Source organism: Antrostomus carolinensis, unplaced genomic scaffold, assembly GCF_000700745.2.
Source record: "Antrostomus carolinensis isolate BGI_N321 unplaced genomic scaffold, ASM70074v2 scaffold1091, whole genome shotgun sequence".
Lineage (NCBI taxonomy): Eukaryota > Metazoa > Chordata > Aves > Caprimulgiformes > Caprimulgidae > Antrostomus > Antrostomus carolinensis.
In genome coordinates, this window is record NW_010291778.1 from 9814 (window position 1) to 37694 (window position 27881).

General features: G+C 38.0%; 1 protein-coding gene across 1 annotated transcript in view; it reads left to right on the forward strand.

Annotated features, from left to right (window-relative positions):
* The window catches only part of TMEM67 (transmembrane protein 67), a gene marked incomplete at its 5' end in the record, with an annotated part of 27699 nt that extends 8283 nt beyond the window's left edge, over positions 1-19416 (forward strand). Inside the window, 20 exons of the mRNA XM_010176704.1 lie at positions 1-34; positions 1615-1701; positions 3711-3776; positions 5918-6074; positions 6443-6566; positions 7721-7826; positions 9650-9706; positions 9802-9900; positions 10375-10473; positions 10864-10950; positions 11553-11652; positions 11753-11892; positions 14290-14430; positions 14904-14984; positions 16025-16141; positions 17157-17273; positions 17356-17460; positions 17814-17916; positions 18738-18880; positions 19336-19416. The exon at positions 1-34 is cut by the window's left edge and continues 78 nt beyond it. Coding sequence (XP_010175006.1) covers positions 1-34; positions 1615-1701; positions 3711-3776; positions 5918-6074; positions 6443-6566; positions 7721-7826; positions 9650-9706; positions 9802-9900; positions 10375-10473; positions 10864-10950; positions 11553-11652; positions 11753-11892; positions 14290-14430; positions 14904-14984; positions 16025-16141; positions 17157-17273; positions 17356-17460; positions 17814-17916; positions 18738-18880; positions 19336-19416 — 2044 coding nt within the window. The remainder of the gene's footprint in view (positions 35-1614; positions 1702-3710; positions 3777-5917; positions 6075-6442; positions 6567-7720; positions 7827-9649; positions 9707-9801; positions 9901-10374; positions 10474-10863; positions 10951-11552; positions 11653-11752; positions 11893-14289; positions 14431-14903; positions 14985-16024; positions 16142-17156; positions 17274-17355; positions 17461-17813; positions 17917-18737; positions 18881-19335) is intronic.
* Positions 19417-27881: the final 8465 nt, after the last annotated feature.

Below are 27881 nucleotides of genomic sequence, written 5' to 3' on the forward strand. Positions count from 1 at the left end.
CCCTACAATCTTCAGTTTTAAAGGAACTGATAAGGTAGGTGTTGGGTAGTAGACATGGGGAAACAGACATTTTGAAGAGGGCATAATCACATAATTAGCTTCATTGGAGATGTGGCTCCACTAAAGATAATTTTTAGACAGTTAGTGTAACAAAACTCAGTGTGAGATCTTACAGAAGAGGAAGGTGATATTTATGTAAAAAATTTCGAGGTAAGGTGATTTTACTGACTTACACTCAGATGCTCACACCTTTATTTGGCTCACACTCTCATACCCACATTCTCATAGGGCCAAGATATGCTTACCTGTGTGGTCTGACCAGGATTGTGTGTGACACAAGGAACAAGGGATGCCAGCTATTAAGTTCTGTTTGCATCCCCAAGGTTCTTCTGGATTGGCAGTGATGAACTAGTAATTAAACAAATCTTTTATACCCCTTAGGAGTTAATAGTTGTTTTGACATTGTCCTTTGCTTCAGAGTCTTTTTTCTTTCAGTCTCAATAAATCTGAAGCAGAGCTGGTCTTTGTCTTTTTCCCTTGTTTGAAATGTATACATACTTCTGTCACTTTTCCTGGTGAGCTAATTGGAAAAAGAGACGTATATGTGGTGTGCTGTAACTTTGCTGCCATTCTTGTGGTGCCAAGGTACATGATCTTTTGCTGACGAGTCGTCTGTGCCCTGGTTTTATCAGAATCCATTTCTCAGCTTTATTGCTGAGAACAGTGTTCATTATGGCTATATGGTGTTTTACCCTTTCCTTCTGTTGCTTCTGGTGCTTGCACACACTTTTCTGTCCATACTTCATTTATACCGACCTTAATATCTCTCTTACAAATCTCTACAAGTTGAGTTGTATCAGCAATGAGTTCAGTCTATTACTCCAGCCTTTTCCTGTTCCTACAGTGAATTAGGGAAAAAAAAAAAAAAACAGGTGAGAAAAACCAATAATTTAATTGTTAATGAAGCCAGGTATCCATCCCTGGGAAGGATGGACTCCTTAAGTAGCTTGTTAACTGCCACGGTTCTAAGAAGGAATCAAACAGTAAAGTTTACAGATTCATTGTAAAATTAAAATAACCGGAATAGTTTATTCAGATTAAGTTAATCACAGAAAGTAAGTAGTGCTAGTGATAACCTGTTTGTCAGTCATACTGCCAAATTTATCTTACATTTTCTTATTGACTCAGAAATAAAACAATAGGTTTTTTCAGCTGCATTCTAAAAGGTCCTGTTTTAAATTAAACAATGTTGCAATGCAGGTTCTGTTTTAACAACTGAAATACTTGTTGTTTTTCCTAACACTGAAGGTCCTGGAAGCCCTCAAGATCCCAGCCTGATATACAGTAGAAATCTGCATGGATTATTTTAGGATATGTCTACCTGTATAGAAGTTCCTTTGGAACTTTTTCCACATCACCAATGAAAGTGTAGAATTGTGAAGGATGTTTTTTAAAAAAGTAAACTACCAAAACCAATACTAAAAACATAAAATCAAAGGTAAAAAATGAAGCATTATGTGTAAAGTTTTAGGGAAGCATCAAACGATGCAACGTCAGTCTCTAAAATGTATATGTCCACTTTATGGCAGTTTCATTATCTTTTTTCATCATCAGGATGTAAAGCTGCAATTTATTGCAGCCTCGTTTGACGCAGCAGGAAACTTTCTTAAGTGGCAAAATTTGGAAGGAGGGATCTTACAGGTATGCTTGATTTTCATTATCTTTTGTTGATACCATAACGTTCTGATTGCCTTTAACCGAATTAAGGCAAAAGTCAAGAGTTTGGTTACTACAGTAGTGACAGTTCATACAATAACCATAGAGCTAGATTAGGGAAAATAGCCCTTGATTATTGCTCACGATGATCTGTTACAAAATCCAAAGTATAAATTCAGCAACATTGCCCTCATCCATTGGACCAATATAAATTTGGAATATTGGAAAGCTCTGAAAAACAGCACTAGTCATTTAGAAACAACTATCTTCCATTTAACATACAGTTACCCATGTATGTAATTTATTAGACCTCTTTTTCTTGGTGAGAAAAGTATATTCTTTAGCTCTCAGTCCACATACATTTATAGAAAGTTCTGGGAGTATGTATGTCCCTATTGGATGTTGTCAGCTGTTTTCACATGTTATAGGGATGCCAAGCAAATCAGTGATCATGTCACTATCAAGAGAGGTAGGAAAACTGATCTACCACCCCATTTTCTTTTAGTTCCCAGTCTTTCTTGGGATTTTTTGTTTGTTTGTTTTCTTTTGCTTTTAATGTAAAATAAACACTTTGGCCAGCATCTCTCCTGGCTTTTTCATAACAGAAAGTTACATAAACTTGCTGGGAGACTTTACCTAGAACTGGCAAACACTGGCTAGAGGATTCACAGCACCCTTGGACACTCTACCCTTAGATTTCAGTTGCACACACACATCCTGCTGCAGCAGTACCGTGCTGTATAGGGCGTGAAAAACGCAAGGAAGAGGCAAGTGGAAAGCGCAGTAATAATGAGCCCAACAGTTAGCAGAAATTTGCAGCTGCGAGACATGTTACAGAACAGAATTTGTTTAGCAGTCCAGTGATGATCTAGGCGCTCTCAGCAACTCCCTGGGCTGGCAACAATAGCAAGAACAATAGGAAATTGTCTCTCCCTTTTTCTAGGCTGTTCATATCACTCTTGGAGCACATCACTTCAAATGCTCCAGTATCTACAGAAGAGCAGCTGACATTCTGGATTTAGATAGAAACTGCTATTTCTTTTCTTATTGTCTCAGGATGAACTGTCTTACATCTGCCTCTCAAATTTTAAGAAAAACTAGTGTCTGAGAAAACAGGTTACTAAGCCAATTACCGTGCATAGAAAATGAGATACTCTGACATAGATTTTAAGGTTTATTGGGACACATTAATTTCATAAATTACAGAGCTTTCAATAGCTGTCAAAAATCAACAGGAAATTAATAGCTTTTCCATTCAAAGCCTCTTTTAATATAAGAGATTGTGTCTGATGGTAAGACATCACAGTGCTAAAGCAGCCTCAATGCATAATTTTAGTAATCCCCAAAATTTAAGTTGCACACTAATAGAGTTGTGTTTTATGTAAAATTAGACCTGATTTTCATTTTGGGAAAATGGCTATGCCCTCCACTAAGTGCCATGCTCAGTTAGTTAGAATTTGGCCCATTTTTCTGGGTTCTGCTTAGAATGACTTGTTCTTTGCAAAAAAAATTAAAAGTTATGTTGAAAAAGGAAAAAAAAAATGTGTTACATGCCGTGATAACTTTGATCCAGTGGGAATGCTAGCTTAAGAGAAAGGGGGCGATATGAATGTGGAGTTCTTTTCTCATGGGATTCTTGGATTTAGCAGAAGCTACTAATAAAGCTTGAGGCAGCACAATACATTGAACATTCAGTCCCCCAGGAAGATTATTCTTGCCTGGCTGGATGCTGCTGTCCACAGATTTTAACTTCAGTGATGGAACTGAAAAATATTATGCAAGTATGAATAAGCTAAAAGAGCATTTTAAGAACACCAATATTAGTAAAATAAATAATCGTGTTTACTGTTCAAAATCAATGCCTCTCTTCTTAAAAAAATAGAACAAATTAGCTTTTGTAGGAACTGTGAATACATAAACTGCTTGAATATTTCATGTGAGAAAATGATATCTTTGAATTAACCTAATTATAATTATAATTATGTTTTGTTCAGCTTTGTCCTGATACCCAAACTAAATTGAATGCGGCTTATACATTTGGAACAACTTACCAACAAAGTGTAAGTAAGAGATAAAATGCTATTCTGAATTTTTAACTAAGTTGCTTTGTATGTCATTAGTAATTCAGTGCTTATTGAAGGATCTCTGGAGTTTAGCCATAAGCTGCAACATTGACTTCTTTCTTGTGAAACTGTTGCTTATTTTAATTTCTTTATTATTCACTGAAATAAATGTATTTTTAAAAACTTATTTGACTGTAGATCACAAAACTTGTTCACTACATAGAATAATCAAATTAAATTGAACTAGCATTTGTATTAGTGAGGCTGGTGACTTAACGGTGGGAGAACACAATGCCTGAATTCTGACAGTCGTATACTTTGCATTCTAACTTCTAATTTTCCTGCCTCCATCTTTGATCAGGTTTCATATGGAAAGAAGGCACATGCAATCCTGTCATGCCTGTATGCTGTCCCCATTAGCTCTCTAATGTATTCTCTGATTTCAGTGAATTCAATAAAGAGATTGAAGGGAATTTTAAATTGAACAGTTGACTCATCAGAGGAAAGAGATTCTTTAGTTGTCTTAACTGTGGGAAAAACTATTGGAGTTTTCACACCTTAATGAACACCAGGAAAGGGAGAAGGGATAGAGCACTTGAACTTGTGTATGCTTAGATGCTAAATTCACTCAGCCACAGACATGGTTCTGCCAGCAATAAAGCTTCCCTAATTTTTGTCACTTAGGTGTTAAATGGGGAGGTGGTAGTCTCTGTGGCAGAGTCAGGGAGTGGAGAAATAACATCTTTATTTTCATAAAACTCCACATGTGTGTGTGCAGCATCTAATACCTATTTATCCATTAATATTATTTATTAACTTGTCTACATTCAAAACCATTCCCCATATTATGCCTTGCTGTGTAAAAATATATAAACTCTGGCTGCTGTTTGGGTGCTGTGAAAGTCTCATAGTGTAATAGCTGTCAAAGCTTCGGTCCCTGAAAACTAAAGTGTTTACCAAATAATTTTGACAAATCTTTGTTAAATATTGTTGTTAAATATTTTTACTCTTCCTTATTTAATCCATATTTCAATAGAATGGAAACTTATTTCCTATGTAGGATCATTGAACTGGTCAAATATGGGTATTGGGTTTTTTTGTACTTTTAAAGATCTTACATATTTGATACGTGGAGTCTGTAGAACCTGCTGTTAAGTATTAACAACAGTTAATATTACTGGGTTTAAATACAAATACCAATCAATATTAACTTACTGGGTATTTTTTAATGTAATTATTTTCATGGATTGTATGTATTTAAAGACTGCATGATTGTTCACATATCCAAAAAACTATCTACTTTCACATTTAATTTCTTCACGCAATCACAGAATGGTTGAGGTAGGCAGGGACCTCTGGAGGTCATCTTGTCCAACTCCCTACTCAAGCAGGTTGCCCAGGACCATGTCCAGACACCATTTGAGTATCTCCAAGAAGCAAGACTCTACAACTTCTCTGGGCAACCTCTGCCAGTGCTTGGTCACCCTCACAGTGAAAAAGTGTTTCCTGATGCTCAGAGGGAACCTTCTATTTCAGCTTGTGTCCATTGCTTTTGGTCCTGTCATGGAGCACCACAGAGAAGAGCCTGGCTCTGTCTTGTATACTTTCCCTTCAGACATTTGTACACGTTGATGAGGTTCCCCCTGAGCCTTCTCATCTCCAGGTAGAACAGTCTTAGCTCTCTCAGCCTTTCCTCATACTCAGAGATGCTCCAGTCCCTTCATCATCTTAGTGGCATGCACTGGATTATATCAAGTAGCTCCATTTCTCTCTTGTACTGGTGAGCCCAGAACCAGACACAGTACTACATCACTTCAGCATTTGTGTTTCTTGACATTAGTGTTTATGCTGTTTTAAATTTTATGTCTATGAAATTTGCCAGGATATTTTTTCCTGATCTGTTGAAAAACGTTATTAGAGCTCCAGATTAGTCATTCTAGTCAGTTGCAGTCAGTTCCAAGAGGTTTGTATAGAATCAGTAGTACTTTGTACTTGCTTGCAAACAGCTGGAATGCCTTGTGTTTTGTGAAGAAATGGGACAGATTCCACAATAATTTTGTAGGGGAAGAATCTACAACTTGATAAAATCATTAAATGGCTAAAGTGATTTTTCTATTTTAACATTTTTTTTCTTGTAGTGCAAAATTTCAGTTTCCAAGATTTTATTGGATTTTGCTAATCCAATCTTTTATGACTTATTCCTTGAATATAATGGTGACAATGGACAACAATATCTTTGGGCCGTGCCGGTTTTAAACTTGAATCTTCAATACAGTGAAATGTTTGTTAATCAAGGTAAGACTGTCATGGTAACATTTTTGTGAATTTAAATAATCTGAGTAACTTCAAATAGAAATAATTTGTATTAATTACTGTTACTGAGTTGTTTTTAAAGATACCACAACCAACCATAAGTTATTACTTGTTTAAGAATATAATATTTTGTGGGCAAGTTCTGATAGTGTTAAATGCAAGTTTTGTTTGCATACACTGGCCCAATCAATAATATGCACAAATGTATTTGCTTAAGTTGAAAATCATTAATTTTACATCCTGAGTTATATGTATCATGCAGTTTTATGTATTGTTTCTAGTAGATTTCATTCTTTCTGTGTGTTGAATTAGTTTTTTAAATATTATGTGACTGTCATGTTTTTTCAAAGGCAGTAATATGAACAACTGGCTTTTGACTCGTCGATTTTTTTTGGTGGATACACTAAGTGGAAAAGAGAATGACTTGAGAAGACTACCAAGAGTAATTCGAATTGCTAGCAAAATAACAATAAGGTGATTAATTGCATATAATATACAGTCCATAGAAAATAAAGCAAATTTTGTGCAGTCTGCATTTTACGGTCTTAAAAGAAAATTGTTTTATTATGTTGTTTCTAGTATGGCCTGCATTGCTTTTTCCATTGCATACTTGGAAATAGCAAGAGTTTCCATAGGTTGTTCTGATAAGTGAGTGAGAAAACATAGCATTGACTTGTGGGGGATAAAATTACTGTGATTACTTTGCAGGGAAGATCAGTCAGACTATGTATGGGTAATGCAAGTTAACGGGCATTCACTCCCCTCTTAGAAGCAGGTGTCATCTGGAAAGACCTAAAAACTACCGTTAATTCTTTTTCGATGTATGCATTACTGACTATACAAGGATGCTATTTCATACTCCATATTTTTTTTGCAGTATTTTTACAAACTGTTGCCTATTCTGTTGTAGAATCCAGGGTAGGCTTTTTTTTAACTGAAATTGTGAGACTACCTGCTAGAGTCATTATTGATAGTTCAACTGGAACATATTTTGGAAGAATTTTTTTCTCTCCATCTTTATATAATGTCTTGAGATGACTCACTAAAATGCAAGATATGTCTTTTCCTTCAGCTTTTCTTCACAACTTATTCGTTAAAAAGATTGCTGAGTAGCACTGAGTGATGATCCATACAAGTAATCATCTTGAAGATTAATTTAGTGTACTAACTCAATTTCTTGAGAATTACGTATGAGATTATTTAAAAATATAAGAGTTATCTTATGTATGTTAGGAGAACTCCCTCCCCCCCCCTTGGAAAAAAGGATAATGCTGGAAATTCAAAATAAATACAGAAAATGTAATGTTTTGAGAAAAGTTGCCTTGTGGAATTGATTTCAGTTGCAGCTTTCATAATGTGAGCAGTAGGTAAAGATTGATTGAGGAATTTTCTTACAAATAAGCAATCCTTCACAGCTTTTTCTTTTTATGTATTTGTGTACTTGACTTTGCACACTGGTTGCTTTTAAAAAGGGAATTGCCATGTCATTGGGTTTGAAACTCACATTTTATTGATCAGGTTGTTCTGTTAATTTAGTATTTTCTTACTAGTGCAAGTTTCAATCAATACTTCCAAGCAACTCATCCGTTTTCTGTATTCAAAATAATACTCTCTTTGTATTTCTGCAGTATTCGTCTGGTATCCCATACTCAGAGAGGAACTATCTACCCTCCTTTACTTACTGTTGCTTACAAAGATGTCCTTGTCCAAAACCCTGAAACCCAGAGTGTGACGGTGAGATCGCTGTGCTATCTGAATTGAACTGATTTAATCAAACTTTTAGTTCTGTTGGCATTCCAGTTGAGTGAACATATTTGGTGGGATTGTAAAAATATAATAAGCAGTTTCTAGTTCTGCTCAGTTTTCAAGTTGCAAGTTTTCACTGAAACTTAAAGCTTTTAAAACAAACAGTTGAAAGTATTTTATTTTGAATTTCTCTTGAGTCTTTTTTCCCTTAAAATACTTAGAATTTTACAATTGATTGCAGAATGCTAAATTGGCACACAGTTCAAATAAAATTATACTCAAAGAAAATAACAGGAAAAGTAGTCTATGCAATGCTTTGAAACTAGCAATTTATGCAAGAAATTGAATATTTTTTTATTTAAAGCAATGCATCAAGAGGAGGCTGTTATGACACAGACATTTCAGGTCACCTGTAGTTTAAGTTAAAATACTGGTAATATATCTAAAACACCCTTTGGTGTTTTGTCTGCTGTGTATTATTTTACAGCACATCTCTAAGAATTTAAGTAAAATACTCAAAAATCTGTAGCCAGAGAGGTTGAAGACGAGTTTGGGGGAATCTTCCTCTGCTGAAAGCCGCTGTGTTGTGTGGTAGCAGATGCAGAAGGAGCATTTCCTACTTGCCCTTGTGCCTGCTATGATGGGCAGCAGCTCAGATGTCACATTCTTGTGCCTTGTTTGCTTGTTAGATCACACTGCTTTAAAAAGTGAAAACGTTGAGCTTTATATGGTAGAATAATCGTTCTGTTATTAAAAAAATTGTAATATTAACATTTTCTACTTATTAGCCTTCAACAGTTCAGGCTTCCAGTACAGATAGACATCTAGCTAGAAATTCCTGGTGCTAGAATCATAGAATCATAGAATGGTTTGGGTTCGAAGGGACCTTAAACATCATCTAGTTCCAACCCCCCTGCCATCAGCAGGGACACCTTCTACTAGACCAGGTTGCTCAAAGCCTCATCCAACCTGGCCTTAAACACTTCCGGGGGGAGGGGGCATCCACAACTTCCTTGGGCAACCTGTTCCAGTGTCTTTCCTTGTGTCCCATATTAGCTTCATGAAAGGAAAGAAATGATAGGGAAATAGACAGATAGCAGAATTAGTCAGACACTTCTTCCCTGCCTAAATGATGTCTTTATTTAACCACAGAAACAGCACTGGTTTAGAAAATAATACATTCAAATGGTGATGACAGTAACAATTGTTTTCAATTTCTCTATTTCATGTTATACTATTTCACCCTTACATCTACATCTGATCTGCCTAGGTGTTGTCAATTATGGATGTCTTAGGTTAGATAGATACTTAAGCTAGAGGGAGCAATTTTGGTTCTTCATGACGGTTCTTATTTAATTCAAGCTTGGGAAAAAAAAATGGTGTTTGACCTGTGTAAGCTCTCACTTTATGATTTTGCATATTGGTGTGATTACATCAAAGTTACTTTTAATTAACACTGATAAAAGGGAAAGTGTCAAACCTTTGTTGTCTCCTTTCAGAAGGAAAAAAATATACACATTTGAAAGGATTATAATCAGGTACAGCTAGTAACTTGCAGAGAGCAGGCATCCATCCCCAGCATTACTGTTGGTAAAATCTGCACTAGTGTAGCAGAGCACATGCTAGTACTAAGCCTAGCACTGTAGCACACCAGGTCAGATCTATACAGTAAAAGAAGGTATATGTTTTACTTGTACAGTAGCTCTAGATGGGAATTCCCACCTACTAAAAGTGTGAAAACTACCACTGTCTGTGATGGCTGTAGCATTTCAGAATTTCTATGTGTATTTACTTTGTGTCTTAATATTCAGGTTTCCTTCTCAGTCAGTTATGAGATGAATCAATCAGATGCTCGGGTTCAGACTGATGTAAGTTGTATTGCCCTTTAATTTGTTGAGATAATTATTTACCTCACTTTTGTGTTTTTTTAAAATATCTTCAAATAATTTTTTGTTCTCTTCAGATCGCATTAGGCGTGTTGGGTGGGCTTGCAGTGTTATGGTCCCTTCTCAAGACTGCAGGCTGGAAGAGGCGTACAGGAAGCTCTATAATTGATTTGCAGGTATAAGCAGCTGATAACCTAAAAAGGGACACATCTTTCTCTCTTTAAGGATACCTTTGCTATCATTCCCTTTGATATAACTATTCTGTTTCTTAAAGTAACTGAAATAATCTCTAACCTCGCTGCACAGAACTGTGACCTGCAGTTAGGCTCACCTGAGGAAGTAGGGTTTTTGTACTTTTGGGGATTCTGATGTTGTCATTTAGGAAATACTTTTGCTAAAAATAAAAGTATCCACAGAGCTGTTCTGATCAATTGAGTGGCCTTAGTTTTCAGATTAATTCTTCTTTGAACAGAGACTAGCGTGGATGAGTTTCAGATACTGAATATACCATAAATATATGACCACAGTACAAAAGTTTTGCTTGAGGCTACTTTTCCTGTAGTGTGAGCTGCGTAACATTTTATGTGAATGTACATATGCTTTACTTAATTAGTTTTACAGATCTCTACAGTGTGTTTTTATAATTGCAGACAATTTTGAAGTTCTTACTCTTTTATGCTGGAGACCTTGCCAACGTTTTCTTTATTGTCACAGTGGGCACAGGGATTTATTGGCTTGTGTTCTTCAAAGTAAGTGTTTTTCCAGATTTGGATGTTAAGAAAACCTATTAATATTGCATATATTTTTACACAAAAATTCATTTTCTGTCTTTCTTTCTTTTTTCTTTTTCTTTTTCTTTTTTTTTTTTTTTTTTTTTTGCCTTTCTGGTCAGAGTATTGAGGCAAGTTTTATATCATATTCTGTTTTATGTGGTTAAATTTTTTGTGTTCACCTGTTTATTTTCCTTAGGATCCATTGTACTTGCAGTCTGCTTAGTAGTCACTTTAAATATTTTACAAATTCAAAATGATTGCACGTTAAATATTGATCTTTTTCTGCAAATGTTATTCACTCTTTAACAGTTAGTATGTTGTTACATACGCTGTCCATACTGTTTCAATGTAATTTCTCAATTATAGGCTCAGCAGTTTGTCTCTGTCCTTCTACCACTTCCATCTCAAGAAGAAGCTTTTGTTACATACCTAGCTTGTGCTTTTAGTTTAAAGGTAAATATTTTTTTCCTCAGGCATTGAAGACATTTCAACATATGCTTCTGTATATTTTCAGTAGTCTTGTTTTTAAACATCTTGTATAGTTAATTTTATTAGTGTATAAACATAAACAAGTATTTTATTCTAAGAATTAAGTCATTTTTCCATAGAAATTTATTTTGTGGCATCTTTATAAGGAAACAAATGTCTAAGGAAGATGATCTATGGAAAATTATTCTTTCAAAGATCAAAGTGTAAAGAAACCTAAATAAAATAACACCATATCAAGAAAGCAAGTGCTTTCTTTTAAAGCAGGATATAAATGCTGTCAGTTCCTGTATTGACGGAAAATGCGTACTCAGTTTTTTTGGAATTTGATACGTTGCTGTAATTTCTTTGTAATTTTGGGCATCATCACATGACTCACCATTATTCCAAGCTTTTACATTTTTTTAAAAAAAGATGTATCAAAACTTGGTAACGAAGTTGCAGTCTCAAGCATAGTCAAGTATATTACTTGTTATGTTTAATGAATGACGTGCAATGACTGTTTCTTCATCTTTGTCTCTATGCTGTTGCTGTCCTTACTTGTTATATTTGTCCTTTTTCTCTCATAGGCTCTGCAATTCTTACAATTGCTGTTTTCACAACTTACTATAGATATTTTCTTTATTGACTGGGAAAGACCTAAGGGCAAAGTTCTTAAAGCAGTTGAAGGTAACTCAAACTATGCTTGTTTGTACAAACAACTTTGGTTAAGTTTGGATATCACTCTCAAATATTAAATTTCAGAGTTTATTATATGTATTCTTTTTAGGTGAAGGTGTTATTAAAAGTGCTGCTGCACCTGTGAGCATATGGAGGACATATTTTATAGCAAATGAATGGAATGAAATTCAGACAGTGAGGAAGATAAATCCCCTCTTTCAAGTCCTTGCAGTTCTTTTTTTTCTGGAGGTATTATTGCTACAATTATTATTGTTATTATTTTTTTATTATTCACAACCAGAGTGTAACATAAGCGTCTGTTCTTTAGTTCTTGTATTTTCTGTGGTAACAGTGGGTGACCTTCAAGTTCACTTGAAAACATGTAGCTTAATGAAATAATTATTTTAATACATTTTAAAATTTATATGTAGGTATGTATGTATGTATAGATCATTGCAATATTTCATTAAGGAAGACTTAAAAAAAAAAAGCCTAAACCAACCTCTAATTACCTTAGAGACCTTAGGTTTTTTTCGTTTTTTTTAAGGTAATGCATTACCCTAAATGGCTTAAGAGACTGATAAATCTCTGTACACACTCAATTCTTTATTTGCCTACTGGCTCCCTCCTGCCACAATCTACAGTTTTATTTCTGGTTTCATATTTATGTGAACTGAGCTTCCTTCCTGCTAATTTGCTATAGTGACCTTTTACAAAGCAGGAAATGAAATGTGCCAGTTTTGTTCCTGATGGCGTAACACAAGGCAGTGTGCCTCCAGTTGCAGCTTAAGGATATGTAAGAAATTGTACTTTAGCTTTTAAAAAATATTCTGTTTTGTTTCTTCTGTAGTTTGGTAGGTACTTTTGTTTTGGGAAGTTTTCTTCATTCACTACATCGTTATTTTTGCTGTTGGTAAATACAGTCCAGGAACAACTTCTGTGCCATGTTACAGAGAAGGAATGGGAGAAAAGAGAGCACATATTCCCAAAACTAACTAGTCTCCTCAGGTTACTCTTTGTAGACCCCTGGCGTTACTAGAAGTGAGAGGCTACTCTTCGTAGGGAGTGATTAACATCTTGCTTTGTAATTCCTGCTATGAATTTCCCTCTGGAGAATCCCTTTCTTGCCACTGATGGTGGAGGAAATCATGAAAGGTACCTGAATAGGCTAAAATTGGTGTTGGTGCAAACCTCAGGTAATCTTTGTAACTGTCATTGTCGTGCTGGTGTTTAGAGCATAGTGTCCCCTAGAAGTATAATGCACAGGGTAGATGTGGCAATCAGCTGCTCACTACAAGGGAACTTCTGTGTTGCTCAGAACCTGTCTTCTTGGGTTAGCAATTTTGATGAAGTGACTGTTCAGTTCTCCTTAGTTGTGGTGCCAAGCTGTACAGTAGTAGAAAACAAGCCAGGAAAGGTAATAGTTGGAGGAAGTTTGAAAGCACAGAAGGAGTCTCCCTCCCTCCAGCCCCTTGTCTGGCACCAAAACAGCTGCTGGTTGGCCCTGGTCGCCGTGGCAGTGCTGACTACATGGCTGGTGCAGATAGTGCTCTGGCAGCAAAACTGAGCTTTGCAGTATTACACTGGGTTTGGCTGGGATGGAGTTAATTTTCTATATAGCAGCCCATAGGGTGCTATGTTTTGGATTTGTGGCTAAAACAGGGCTGATCACACACCAATGTTTTGGCTGTTGCTGAACAGTGCTTGCACAGTGTCAAGGCCCCCAGCGAGCAGGCTGGGGTTGTGCATGGAGCTGGAGGGAGGACACAACCAGGACAGCTGCCCCCACCTGAGCAAAGGGATATTCCGTACATTGTACCATCATGCTCAGCAATAAAAATAAGAGGAGGGATTTTCTGGGGACTGGGTGGGCATCAGTCTGCCTGCGGGAGGTAGTTAGTGATTGCCTTTGCATCACTTGTCGTGAGGGTTTTTTCACCTTCTTCCCTTTTCTTTGCTTATTAAACTGTCTTTATCTAGACCCAAAAGTTTTCCTGCTTATTTTCTTATTCCCCATCCTGCTGTGGTGGGGGTCAACAACCAACCCACCACAAATATGCTTCTGGTGTAGCTTCAGTTCTGAATGATTTTCACAAAATTTTCACCTCTTAGGTGTTTCAAGACATAGTATTTATCTCATCTTTTTTACTTGGGAACTTTTTCTGTTTCTTTAAAATGGATTTAGCCATGAAGGCAGTAGAGGGAAATAGATTTCTATTCAATAAAAACAAAAAAATCAGTTTCTTACAGCTACACAACAAATAAAAATAATTTGTTTTAACACTGGAATATCTAGGATCAAAAAGCTGAAATTTGGCAGAAATAATAACCCCATGCCGTCTAACAGTAGAATCTTTTGGAGTTTTCCACTAAAATTCAATGTTGACTTGTCGTGAGAATTAGCTGCATATGTTTTTTAATTTATGTATCAACACATGTATGTACAGTTTATGTTTTTAATTATGTTTCTCAGTAACAACACTGGATTACACAATTGGGTTCTGTCATAGTGAACATACTACTATTCCTAGGTCCAATTTTCCTATTTTTTCTTTTCCTTATTTCCTGTTAGGGTGGAAACAACAAAGTAATAATGAATACTGTTCGTTGCCTCCTGTGGTTATATTGACTTTCTTATCCCTTCAGGTGGTGGGATTTTCAAACCTGGCTTTAATGGATTCTTCTTCCAGTCTTTCAAGAAGCAGTGAGAGTTACATAGCTCCTTGGAGCCGCATTTTGAGGTTTGGTGTGTCTGCTGCACTCTGGCTAGCCATTGCCTTCTTACAGGTATGTGAAACACATGGCATACGAAATTATCATTTTCAGGCTGGTTCTTGGAAGCTAGAATATATCGCCAGGCCATCCATACTGTGTATCATAGCATTGGGGATATTCTTAACTATTTTGCTTGATCTAGACTTTCAGCTGCTTTAGTATGATACACCTTTAGAACTCAAAATTAATCTTTGACATCTTTGTAGTCAGAATTTTAATCCTCTCAAAGATGTGAATTTATGCAACTACTTTGTTTTCCTTTAAACAAATTTGAAGCATCTCCACGTTAAAAATGAAAAGCAGCTTATTGCTACAACTTTACTTCTTAGAGGAAGGATGTCAATCCCATTATGATTCATAGAGTCCAGTGCAGTGGTGGGCACTATAGAAGTCTGTAATTTGTGGGTGCTAAACTGTGAAGTTAATTGCTTAATGAAGTCAAAACTGATTAACTAATGAAAGAAAATTTGGTTGATTTATTTCAGATGATATTTTTTTCTGTGTTTTATGAAAGATTTGTTGAAGATAAGATAAGCCAATTTGTTGATTTGTGTTCCATGAGCAATGTAAGTATTTGTCTAATTTGTACAGTGACATTTTTAATAGAATAATACATGAGAGTTTTAAGAATATTAAATAATATTTATTCATTTAATTTAATCAGAAATTACTAGCTAAGAGCCAAAGTTGCTGTTTCTTCCAGCTCACTTTGCTGGTGCAATCTGCAGGATTTCAGTTAAATTCTTATTGGAAAAAGATTCTGGAATCATAGGTCTCAGTGTGTTCTTCATTTTTAGGTCATACAGAAGTAAAAAGTAACAAATTATGACAGAAATTAGATGTGGAACTGTTTGCTGCTGTTCTTTCTACTGGTTTGAATTTTAGTACTTTTGTCTTACAGATATTGTCTTGTGGTTGTCCCCCTTGGACAGTTATCACCTTTTTCATGCATTTTCACTTACTCACATCTGAAATACTTCCCTTTCTCTAGCTTAAATATCGCTCTTGAAGCTTCATACTGTAGGAATTCGGTTTTAACCAAGAGTGTAGTTAGAACATGTTGGATTAGCTCATTTGACCAGAACTTTTTGAAAATGCAGAGATTAACCCCTTTTATCAGCCTTTCCAGCCTTGGTTATTCCTCTTCCATGAAAATCTCATGTAGTGCATGGGTTGTAGAGAAAGTTAATTTTGCTTTTTATGTGATACATAAGCATTGTATCATACTGGATGAAATTCAATTAAATACAATCTCCTAGGAGGTCAGCTGGAATCAGGCATATGTATTACGTATCACAAAAACAACTTTTGAATCAAAATAAAAGCTAATAACTTTGCTTTAATTTTTTGTTGCTGTGGAATTAAGTATTCATCCCTGCCGTTGAATAACTGAACTCGAAGTGGGTGTGTGTATCTGGTTAAACACAGATAAAACTAATCAGTAAAAGAGTTATTAAATATTTTTCTGCCATATTTATTTTGGTACCTGCCTACTTTGTATTTGTAGAAGGGCTGGTCTTGCTGATCTCCACTGTGAATTCAAAAGTTCAAAAATAAAATTAAAATGTTTAATTAAAGTATTCTTCTCTTCCCCCATCTCTTTTAGATTTCAGTGTTTCTCTTGTCTCACAGCTGTTTTGGTTATTATATCCATGGTCGCTCTGTGCATGGACATGCAGATACTAATATGGAAGAAATGAATATGAACCTAAAGAGAGAAGCAGTAAGTAAAAGTAGTTCAGTTTACACCCGCTCTAATTATTTATTTCACAAAAAAAACCCCACACCTTTGCATTATGGATCTGCATTTGTGCACCAAGTTATGATACTTAAAAGATACCAGCCGTTGGTAATCTCCTGGGCACATTCAAAAAGGTGCATACCAAGATGATTTCATAAAGAGACAAATCAGAAAAACTCCTAATAAAGAGCCATCCACTCTTCCAATACATTATTTTATTCCATCTCTTCTCTGGTGACATAACCTATTCTTTACAGAATTTAATTTGAATAAGTATTTTTTTCTAGTTTGTTGTATGTTGTATCTTTGATGCAAGATCAGGCAACTGTAAAATGTCTAATACAAGACTGGAGCAGTTTGCACTAAATTTCATGACATCTTGCATCATTGCAGGGACAAGTAGGAAAAAAGTACCTTAGACAAAGGTAACTCCTATTTCACTGATAAGTGGACAGAAAAAAAACATAACCATGTGAAAATTAAATCTCAAACATTGAAATGTAGAGAAATCTTGTTAGTAATATTTTTTACTTGTCTGTTCCTATCATTTTTTTCCTAGTTGCTTATTTTAATATAATTTTTGGGAAAAGCAAGTTTTTCCCTATGGAGATGTTGAATTTTCTAGTTTCTTGGCATTTTTGAGGTTTACTAGATGTGACTTGAAAAACATATGGAAAAAGTCAGGAATCCAAAGCACAAAAAAAGCAGGACAAGTATAGAATAAATCTTAGACATAAAAGAAAGGGCTTCAGAATGAAAGTCAGAAGGTAATGAACTGACTGCAGGTGAAAAGAGGAATATGACTTTGTGACAGCAGGGGTCAGGATTTCATGCCCTAAGAAAATCTTGCTGTAATAGAACCAAGAGTGCACTGGATTCAAATATTTAGAGATATGAAGTACTATGTGTACATGAAAGAAGAAATTAAAAGCTTTTGACTTTTTTGGTCTATGGATTATATCAATAATGTTAATTTAGAATTGCTTTAATTTTATAGGAAAACCTATGTAGTCAGAGAGGTTTGTTACCGAACACGGATGGCCAGACATTTCAGATTTCCATTTCAAGAAAAATGCGACTGCACTATGACAGGATTCATGAAACCCTAACAAGAGTAAGTTAGATATTTGTATTCTGTAGGTGTTATTTAAAATATGTAATTTTTCTGCTGAAGTCATGGTCATGCTCTATTTCAGAAACGCGGACCTGCCAGGCTTTTAGACTCATCTGCAAATATTTTCGAACAAAGCACAAGAGCATACAACGCCATGAACAAATTTCTCAGTTCTTTTATAGATCACGTATGTATACTGACATTACTCTATTAAGGAAAATACAGTAAGTAGAGATTAAAACTTTTAAATCTGAAAGACTGTAATTTCTCTTTAAGCATATGTGGTTGAAGACTTGTTGTTAAAGGTTTTACGGAAACTGGAACAGTGCTTCATTAAAAAAAAAAAAAGAGTAGTGTCCAAAAGTGCAGCCTGCTCTTAAAAATGACAAATCCTATTTTGTTTTGTGTTTATTTTTGTCTTGGAATAGACCAGTGCTTTTTTTCATTCATAAAGGTGTAAGTAGCTGTACTTCATTTTGTAATGAGTATTTTTTATTTGAAATCATAAACCAAGAAGTATTGTTTTTCCTTTTCATATAGGCTCATAAAGAAATGGATTATATTGTTAAGGATAAGTTGCTGCTTGAACGGATTCTTGGCATGGAGTTCATGGAACCAATAGAGAAAAGTATTTTTTACAATGGTAAAAAGATTTGTTACTTGGTATTTGTACTATTCTAAGAATGTAGATTTCTGTGTAATTTCTTTCCCAGGATTTGCAATCTAAACTGGACTTTGCAGCAGGAGAGGTCATTAAATGACCGCTTGTGAGGGAGGTCTTTGAGAGATATTCTTCAGGTTACAGAAATCCTATTTATAATTTGTCACTCGACTGCAATGGGTTTTTTTGCTTTTAAGCAACTGAAAGAGACATGCATGTGTCTGCAAAGTGTTCATTTGACTTGCTATCTACATCCAATATCCCATTTTTAAATGGAAAGAACTAAATGAAACAACTAAAAGTATAGAAAGACAATTACTTTAAAGAGGATAATGATCACAGTGAGGATGTTTTAGTGCAATACTTGCTGTTAATACACCACTCATCTTTGCAGACTCCACTAAGTAGCTTGAGTTCTTGAACATTTTATTTTGAAGCTTTTTAATGGTTGCCAATACCTACAGCAAAAATAAGTATTCCAGCAGAAACAGGGGTGACACCAGTTCTGATTCTAGTCCCTGAAGCTATGCAAAATAGGTTAATGGTTGGACTCAATGATTTTAAAGGTCTTTTCCAACCAAAATGGCTCTGTGATTATAAGCCATTTTATAAGTGAAAAGGTTTGTATTATTGTGCATAAATAGAATGTCATAACTAGCTCTTACGATGCCATGGAATGCCGTAACTAGCTCTTGCTCTGACTTTCCTTTTTCTTATCAGTTTTCTCAGCATGAACTGATGAACTCCACAAACTTGCACTTCACAGAAATAATCATTTTTCAAAATTAATTTTCTTTCTGTAGATGAAGGACACTCTGTCAGTGATGTTCTCTATTATGGCAATGAGGCAATGCTGCTCATCTTTGATATCCTGTTTTTCTCCGTTGTGGATCTGGGTTCCCAGAGTTTTGTTTTAGCAGCTATTCTAACATATTTGCAACAAGAGGTAAATTTCAATTTAAGAACATAGTTATATTTTTAAAATGTGGGTTAGTATGGAAGTTTATGTAGTTAACTAGATAATTAAAGTAGTAAGTTAGCAGTATGTGGTGACAGAAGATTATACTGAGATCTTATAAATAGTTTTTTGGATTTTTTTGTCAAATAGGCTTGCGAGAAATTAATTTTATTCACATGCCTGTCATGAATAAAGATGCTACAAGTAACTTTCAATAGAAAACACAAATATCTGTTAAAATTAATCACACATAATTATATCATATTTCAGGGTGGTAAGATATTGGAAAATATTTCAAAAATCCTGAAGGGAGTTAAGCACCTAATTCACTTATGTTATTTACAATTTAAAGATAATATGAAGTTATTATTTTATGTTAGGTACTGAAAGATACTAGTTTAAGTATTTCTTCATTAATACATTTTTTTCTAAAATGTTCTTAGGTATTTAGGTTTATTCGTAATACACTTGGGCGGAAGAATTTGGCATCCAAAACCTTGGTGGATGAAAGATTTCTCATTTAATTAAGAAGATGAAAAACTTTTTTGAGGAGTTAATCATAGAAATTACGTCCACAATCAAAGCATCTCTGACCTGCAGATTAATTGTACTGTACTTTTCAATAATAATAATGTAATGGTTTTTAAAGCTATCAATTTTTGTATTTTGTGCTATTAAGCTTTATTTTTGTGTATTTAAAAATATATTTTTTTTAATTTGTGAACACTAAGCCATAGGCCTTTAAGAGGAAAAGTAGATGAGAATAAGACAGAAGTAAATTTCATGTTGTTGTTATTATTAGGATAAGATAAAAAATATTTAATGGCTTTTGCTAAGATAGGGACCACTCACTTTGAGGCAGTCATTTGAGCATTCTGGTTGCCAGGAGAGGTTGTCAACTCTTAAGTTTTCTGAAAATCCCTTAAAACCATTTATTTTTTTATTATTATTATTTATTTTGAGGTATATAGCAAACATATTTCCAGTTTTACACAGTACAAGATTTGTTCTGAATTAATATTTCAAGAGGACTTTTTAAAGGTCACTTATTTACAGCAACTCCAACTTGAAATTTTAACTTTTCTTTATTGTGTCATAGTGTTGTTTGGCTTTGCCTCTTCTCTTCAAGTTTCAATTGTTTTTCTTGGGTGTGGGCTATCCATGACAAAGTTTCTTTGCGTTTGAGATATAGTAGTGTTACAGCGATGCAGAAAAACAAGCTAGTTATGATAGAGGAAAGGAAATGTATTTTGGGTTTTGTTCCTGATCTTCTGTCATCTGATGTGAGATGCCCAGGGAAATAACAGTAATTCTTCTGTGCTGTTTCCACGCAAGTGAAATAGAAGCAATTGTTCTTATCTTTTTAGAAGTGTTTTCACAGGTGCCTTTATGTGCTCATGTACCTCTGTCTCTCTAATTTTCTGGCTTTATTATCTTTAGATATAACACAGAGACCATAATAATTTTTCCATCATATTTTTGGAATTTAGACAAGTTAATAATTATTCAAGTGCCACTTATTAAGTATTAAGGGGGATTATGAATGGCCTTCAAAACACCTTAAAGTGAGGCGACTACCTCCCATTTGTATCTCTGAAAAGTCTCCCTACCTTTTTTAAATTAAGTTTTTCAGTAAATGGTTAAACAAGAATAGTGTTTGCTGTTTTTATAGCTGTTACTTGTCTTTAGATGATTCAACAAGGGACTTGCACCAGCAGAAACACCATAAAAATATAAGTCAAGGTTAGCATGCTTGTTCCAAAACAGAGACTGAGGACATGATTAGTTGGACCTAGCAGATTTCCAATGCAGACATACTTACCTGAGTTGAAGCAGCATTGTATTTCAGGTGTTTCTTGGCTTTATAAAGAGAGACATGGTCTCATGTTCATACCATATGATATCATATCATGATATTAAACTTACAGGAACATAGACATAAAACTCAGGGTCACTATTGCTCTAATGCATTTGCTTTTGGTGTTGCAAAACCTGTGTAGCTTGATAGTCCAACATAGTTGCTGTTAACTGATAGAATGTGTCTGCCAGTAGGGCTGTAAGAAGGTAGGTAACTGAAGGGTTGATTTTCTGTGGGACATCCATTTATTACTATGCAGTTTAGCATGGGCATTTCCATGTCATGCTTTCCGTACTTTTGTCTGCTTATGTGCACAATTCTTAGTTTGCTGGTGCACACTATTCCTCAAAAAAAGGTGTGAACATGAAACTTCCAACAGAGTGAAATGTCCACTATAAATAAAATTAACGTTGTTACCTTTATAGTGAATGTAGTAATTAAAGCATCCATTAGATTCTGGATCTGATAAAACAGCCAAAAATAGTATTTGCACTGAGTACCATGACTGTATGACTTCATTAGTTGTGAAGCTTGTGTCATATTTCCTGTCAGTGATCTACTGCGTGCCAAACCTGTAAAGTAAGGTAAGGAGCCATCAGAAAAGTGGTCTGCAGTAGGACATTTGCAAGGCAAAGTTAGGCTTGCATGATGTATGTGTATTTCTTTGGTTGTTATCTTTACACAGCTTAACTAAACTTAACTAAACTTCCCAGGTCTTGCAAGTTCTACTGAAATGTCAGCGTACAAGAGGAAGTACAATCTTTCTCATGTGACTATATTTATTCAAGATGACTGACGTGACTAAAGGGGTGTAGGAAGTTGCTAGTCTCCTTGCTCCATAAGTAGACTAGGAATGACCCTAACACAGGTCTTTTTTTACTGTCACCTTCCAGCATTATAACCATGCCTCGTTGTCAGTGGTCACAGGCACAAGCTTTTTCTCTGTGCAGGTTCTGATGATGTGCCATGAAGTTATTCTAGGGAACAGAACCATGCTTCAAACATACCTCCTCCAGAATGCTCTGATTTATAACCGACTTCAGTCAGAATAAGTAAAAAGTAGTAACCAGACCTGGGTAAACCAGCATGTTGCAGAATGTCTGCGAGCAAACGAAGGTGCGATTGTTCCAGCTGTAGACACAGCCATGTCGCTTTAATTTAGTTAGGCTGGTACCAGCAGAAATGGAGACATTTCAGCATGTGGGCTCTCACTCTGTACCCTGTTCTCAATGCTAACCAGGTACACCTTTCCGTGCAAAAATCGTGCTTTGAGTTTGCTTTAGATATGCTTTTAATTACCTGCTGCTCAGAAGGGCACGTGAAAGCTTTAATGACCTTGCAGTCTGCAAGAACTACTGCTAACGGCAGCTCTTGTTACAGATAAATGATAAATTGTCTAAAAATGTTCTGTCAAAACAGTTCGGTCACTTGGCCTGTTCTTTCTCCTCGGTACACACACTACACTGTTGTGTTTTATTTTTCCAGGTCATTTATCTAAAATGTTAATATAGCTAACATAGACACTCTACATGATTTAGGAAATAATTACAGCAGTCAAAAGCTCCAGGAATTCATAGAAGCTTTTCTTCATTTTTGATGTCCAGTGAACACTTGAAATGGGTTGACTGTGCTTTGTTCTCCTATTGCTTGATATTTGTTCAAGAAATATCTCTTGTGATTGTATTTCCAACTTTACGTTTTTCCTTTTGTAAAATGAATATGCAGCTACAACATGTTGTTTATGTGCTGAGTGTCTTTCAAGTTTCTAGCTGTTTTATTTAGTCCTGTGGCATTTCAAACTCTCCTATCTGTCCCTTTGAGCAATAAAAAGATTTTCAAGGACTGGGGAAGTTTTTTTGCGCTCGTTAAATCAGTTGGCCCAAGCCTACAGCAGGCTTTTCCTTCCATGAACATGAGCAGTCTCGGAATAGGGCAGGAGGCTGCTCTGCAGCCCAGAGAAGCTCTCTCAGGACAAGCACAGGAAAGGGATTTTGCAGTTGGTGTGGCAATGGAGGATACAGTTTTGAATAACCACAACTAATGGAGTTACATGTTTGCTCATTATTGAGCATCCCAGGGGTTAGGTACCAAAATAGTTGATTCCACAAATATTTCTAACTCATGTATACAGACAAGATACAGTAATTCCAATAATATGTTTAAAATTCCACACATTTCATTTACTAGCAAGGACTTGATTGATTTGTATTTTACTACTCCATTTTAACGGTAAGGGCAGGCGTGTGGCTGAGGGAAAGCGCACCAGAGGTGAGAAATGCAACTGGCACAAGGCTCAAAATTTCATCCCAACCATCAGATGAGGTAGCACAGGCAGCGCGGCGATGCCATCCAAGCCAAGCTCATGGGGTTTTCTCTCTGTTTTGAGTCTGAAAGGGAGCGTGTGAGCAGTAGGTGACGAGGGAAGGGTGACACTGCAATACACTCCTATGCAAATCACAAGTAAGCTGGGATGGCGGAAGGAGGTAACTATCAAACCTCTCAAAACTGGACTCCTTCAACAACCTTCTTTCCCTGACATCTTTTCTCTAGACAGGTTCCCAGCATCATGCCCTTTTCCTCTGTACTTTTTCCCCATTTAAAAGCACTAATTCCCCATCCTTCTGTCCTGTGCCTCAAGCCAGTGCCTCCTCCTTCACCCCATCACCCTCAGCTGACACAGATCCTGCCCCTGCCTTCCTGCCCGTGGGCTCGGGCAGCAGGGCTCTGCACTGGGGCAGTTGCTGCCTATCCCCACTTAGCCGGGTGAGTGATGGAAATGCAGTCTGGTGGGCCAGAAGCTGAGGGGAGGTGGCTTTGCAGGAGAATGCTGCAAGCTGGGTAGCAGTGAATTGCATGCCAAGGTGTGCCTCAGGGCAGCATGACAGGTTTTTTTGTTGAGAAGAATGAAAATCCAAACATAGCATCAGAAATCAGTTTAAAAGCATGAAGTCCTGACTTCCATCTGTGTCTAAAGGAAGAAGGAATGAAACCAAGACACCTCCAAACAAACTGCTCTTTGAGCACTGTCTTCCTCTAGCTTTGCCTCCTTTGTTGTCTACACACCGTCTCCACCCCAGCACTCCCAGCTTCCTCGTGTGACTCTTACCATGCCACAGCAGATAGATGACACCTGCCACAGGTGGCTTGGAAAAGCCACCATCCCTACTGGCCCACCCCTGGCTACCAAAGAGAGTGGGGCTGCCAAGCTGCTGCCAGTCCCTGCGGGCAGCAGTGCACGGGCAGTTCTGTGCTCCAGTGCCCACAGGGAGGACCTGGATCCAACGCTCCGGCTGAGGATCTGGAGCCTGAGGGACATTCACCAGGAAACCACACAGAGACGCATTTGCCTTTCTGTAAGATGAACCTTTCCATCTTGCCCTTGCCCAGCAGCTTCTGTAAGCCTTAACAGTCCACAGCCCTGCCTATCTGTGTCCCTCTCTGATCCAGACACCTTTACCAGCCTATTGGTGCTACTCGAGACTTGTCATCCCCTCAATTTTCCCAGGTGACCTCTGTCACAGCAGGAGTAGCTGTCAGCCTGGCAGCTGGGGAGAGGTGAGGCAGCCCTTGGAGTTAATTAGGAAATAGTTGATGTTCGAAGCTCTTCTGTGGAATAGAAGGCTCAGTGGCTCTGCAGACATCAGGAGGCAGCACTGGGTTAGCTGACATTGAGAATTTCCCTTTAAATGTTCAGAATTATTCTTGAAAACTAAGCCCACACCAGACAATCTCCTCACAGCCTGTGGTGATTATGGTATGAAAAGCAGAGGCTATTTATTTATTTATTTTTAATTAAGTGCCTGCTATTACAGCAGATACCCAATTTCCATTTTACAGCTCTGTGCATCAGGCTCAGGCAGCATGGAAGAAACTGGAATGAAAAAGCAACCTGTAACCCCATGGTGTCTGTGACCTTTTCACCCTGGTTTACAGCTGTAGGAAAATAATCCCCTTCAAATCATGCAAAAAATAAGTCCCGCAAATGCAGAACAGAGATATTTGCTTTTGGCTTTGCCTGATCCCTGGGACAAGAATAGTTGCACTGACCTCTCTCCTGAGCAAACAGCTCGGTGTCTCCTGGAGCCTGGTCTGATCCCCCTTCCCATCCGTGCCTCACTGAGGGCAGCTGAGCTGGGACTAATGGATTTTGCTCTTCTTGTGCTGTGGTTTCCCCTGAATCCTTTCCATGTGCTGTGGAGCTGCTGGGGCACCGTGGGGACCGGCACCTCCCTCCATGGCTGCTCAGAGAACAGATCCAGGCACTGGCTTTGGGGCACAGCCCCAGGCTGCCGCCCCACCTGTCCCAGCCCTTCCCTTCATCTCCTTGTTTTCAGGTTCACCTGGGCCTGCAGAGAGCTAAACCCCTGGAAATCTTGGCAAGGGGATGCAAGAGCTAAGCTGAAATCTTTATGTTTAATAACAGCTGTGCTGAAAGCTCAATATTTATTACATTACCCTGGAAGGCTGAAGCAGAGATGATGCCAGGAGAAGGACCTCTCATGTGTTCATTTCTCCTAAAAGTGTATGGTCAGAAATTAGTTTCTTTGTTTCACAGTTTGAGAAAAAGAGTGTACTTTTTCCTGGGAAGGAAAAGGCTGCATTTCCCATTTTCAATTTTTTTTTTTTTTATTTTTTTTTTTTTTTTGGTGTGTGTATAAAGATCTAAACTTCGCTGTTGAAAACACCCAAGTTTCTCACCTGTGCCTTGTAGCAGTGGTCCTCTCTATAAACACTGGAAAATATTACTGCATGGCCAGACACATGATAGGACATACAGGCAGCGTTTTCTGTCAACATTGCTGTGCAGAGGTGAGCTGTGTCATGGGACACCCAAGCTCAGTGCACAACTTGCTGAGACTCCAGGTTCCCCTTACAGCATCACAAATCTGCTGGGACCAGGAAACATCCCTCCCCATAGGGATAGAAACAAAGCCTGGCAAATTCCTCCATGTGGATGCAGTTACATTTTGGGAGGAAAAAAAAAAGGAAAGGAAAGAGAGAAAGAGAGAAAGAGAGAGAACGTGGCTGCCTCGTTTGCCCAGGCAGCTGCAGCTCTCATTCCCGACTAACACTGATCTTATTACGTGTCATTTCCCTTTGATGGCATCCTGCCTTTGCATTTGCAGAGAGCCCAGAGATAACGCTGTTTGGAAGGCAAAATATTGAATTCTTTTGAAGGCTGAAGATGCTGTGCTGAGCTCCAGGGATTTGAGAGCATGGTGGCAGGAAAGAGCTGGATCTGAGATCTGTGGATCAGGACCATCTGGTCTGGCAACAGAAAGAGCAGGACCCTGCAGCATTGCCGTCTGGTTTGCAGCCACAGATGTGCAGCTGTGACACCCCTGTTATACAGGCTGGTGTAACGCAGGGCCGGCTGCTTTCAGCTGGGAAGTTTTTCTTCCTCACCTCAAATACTGCGAGCAAACCACCATTTCCTCAACCTTTTTTGCAGTTTAGAGCTAGCACTGCTCCCCAGTGGCTTATTTCTGACAGTATGAATAAATGCAGAGCAATGCTTTGATGACACACTTCTTGGAAATAATATTATTCATTGCCCATACTCACCAGATGTCAAGCCAGAAGAGACCAGGAGGTAATGGAGCCTCTCTTGCTGGTGCCACCTGGTGCTCTTGGCTTCTGTGACCCAGCCCTCCCAATTCCCCATCCCTCCTCATCAGCTGCAGCCTCTGCAGCCATTACCAGGGAAGGGCTGGGACTCTTAAAGATGCAATTAAGTAGCAGACACGTCTAAATGTATCTAGATGGAGGAACAGAAAGTGGTTGATCCCCTCTGGGGAATGGCTTTTGTTTCCTGAGGCTTTTAGCTTTCTCAGCTTCCCCTTTCTCTCCAGCACTGCTTGGCTGCAGCTGCTTTAACTGGGAGAGTTTGAAATGGGTGCAGCAGGTGAAAGCAGCAGTTGGAGAATTTGGGAAGCTTAAACCCCTCCAGTCATTGTCATGCCACCGGCAGTTATAAAAGCTGTACTGGAAGCAACAGTGTATAATTAGAGGAGGTGGATGTTTTCACATTCTGTGCATGTGTATATGGTAGAGCGCAAAATCCCGGCTGCTTTTTACACCCCTCGTCAGTCTCTCAGCTCAGGGACGGTATAACAGGAGCTGCAAGGAGAGCGAGCTGGCTCTGCAGGTACATGTGCTCCATCATCACAGAATCAATTGCCTAGATTGGAAAAGACCTTTAAGATCATCGAGTGCAATCATTAACCTCACACTGACAAGTCCCCGACTGCACCATGTCTGCATAACTCCTAAATACCTCCAGGGATGGGGACTCCACCACTGCCCTGGGCAACCTGTTCCAATGCCTGAGAACCCTTTCAGGAAAGAAATTCTTCCTAATATCCCATCTAAACTTCCCTTGGCACAACTCAAGGCCATTTCCTCTTGTCCTGTCACTTGTCCCTTGTTCCTTGGTTGAACTCCCACCTCTCCACACCCTCCTTTCAGGTAGTTGTGGACAGTGATAAGGTCTCCCTTCAGCCTCCTTTTCTCCAGGCTAAGCAACCCCAGTTCCCTCAGCTGCTCCTCATCACACTTGTGCTCTAGACCCTTCACCAGCTTTGTTGCCCTTCTCTGGACACGCTCCAGCACCTCTGTGTCCTTCTTGTAGTGAGGGGCTCAAAACTGAACGCAGTGCTCAAGGTGTGGCCTCACCAATGCTGAGTACAGGGGGGATGATCACTTCCCTAGTCCTGCTGGACACACTATTCCTGATACAGGCCAGGATGCCATCGCCCTTCTTGGCCACCTGGGTGCTCTGCTGAGAGTAGGGGTAATAAACACCCCTAGAAATCAGCTCACAGCCAGGAACAAGCCCTGGCCCCTGATGCCTTCAGTGCAATGGCCCTGAAACGGATCTACATGGAAGAAGGGCTCAGAGGGCTGCTGTTGAGCCAGGAGCCCTGGCAGGGTTTGCTGTCCCCAGGGCCAGGACAATGCTGGTGGCACCATGCGAGGAGAGGAGCTGGTGGAGGAGCCAGGGCTGGGGAGAGGCACTCACAGCTTTGGGGTGAGCGGGGCTCAGCCTGGCCTGGAGGCACCAGGGCGAATCACAGCATTGGCTCAGGTCTGCCGGCTCTTTTGGCTGTTTTTTTGTACCACGCAGGAAAT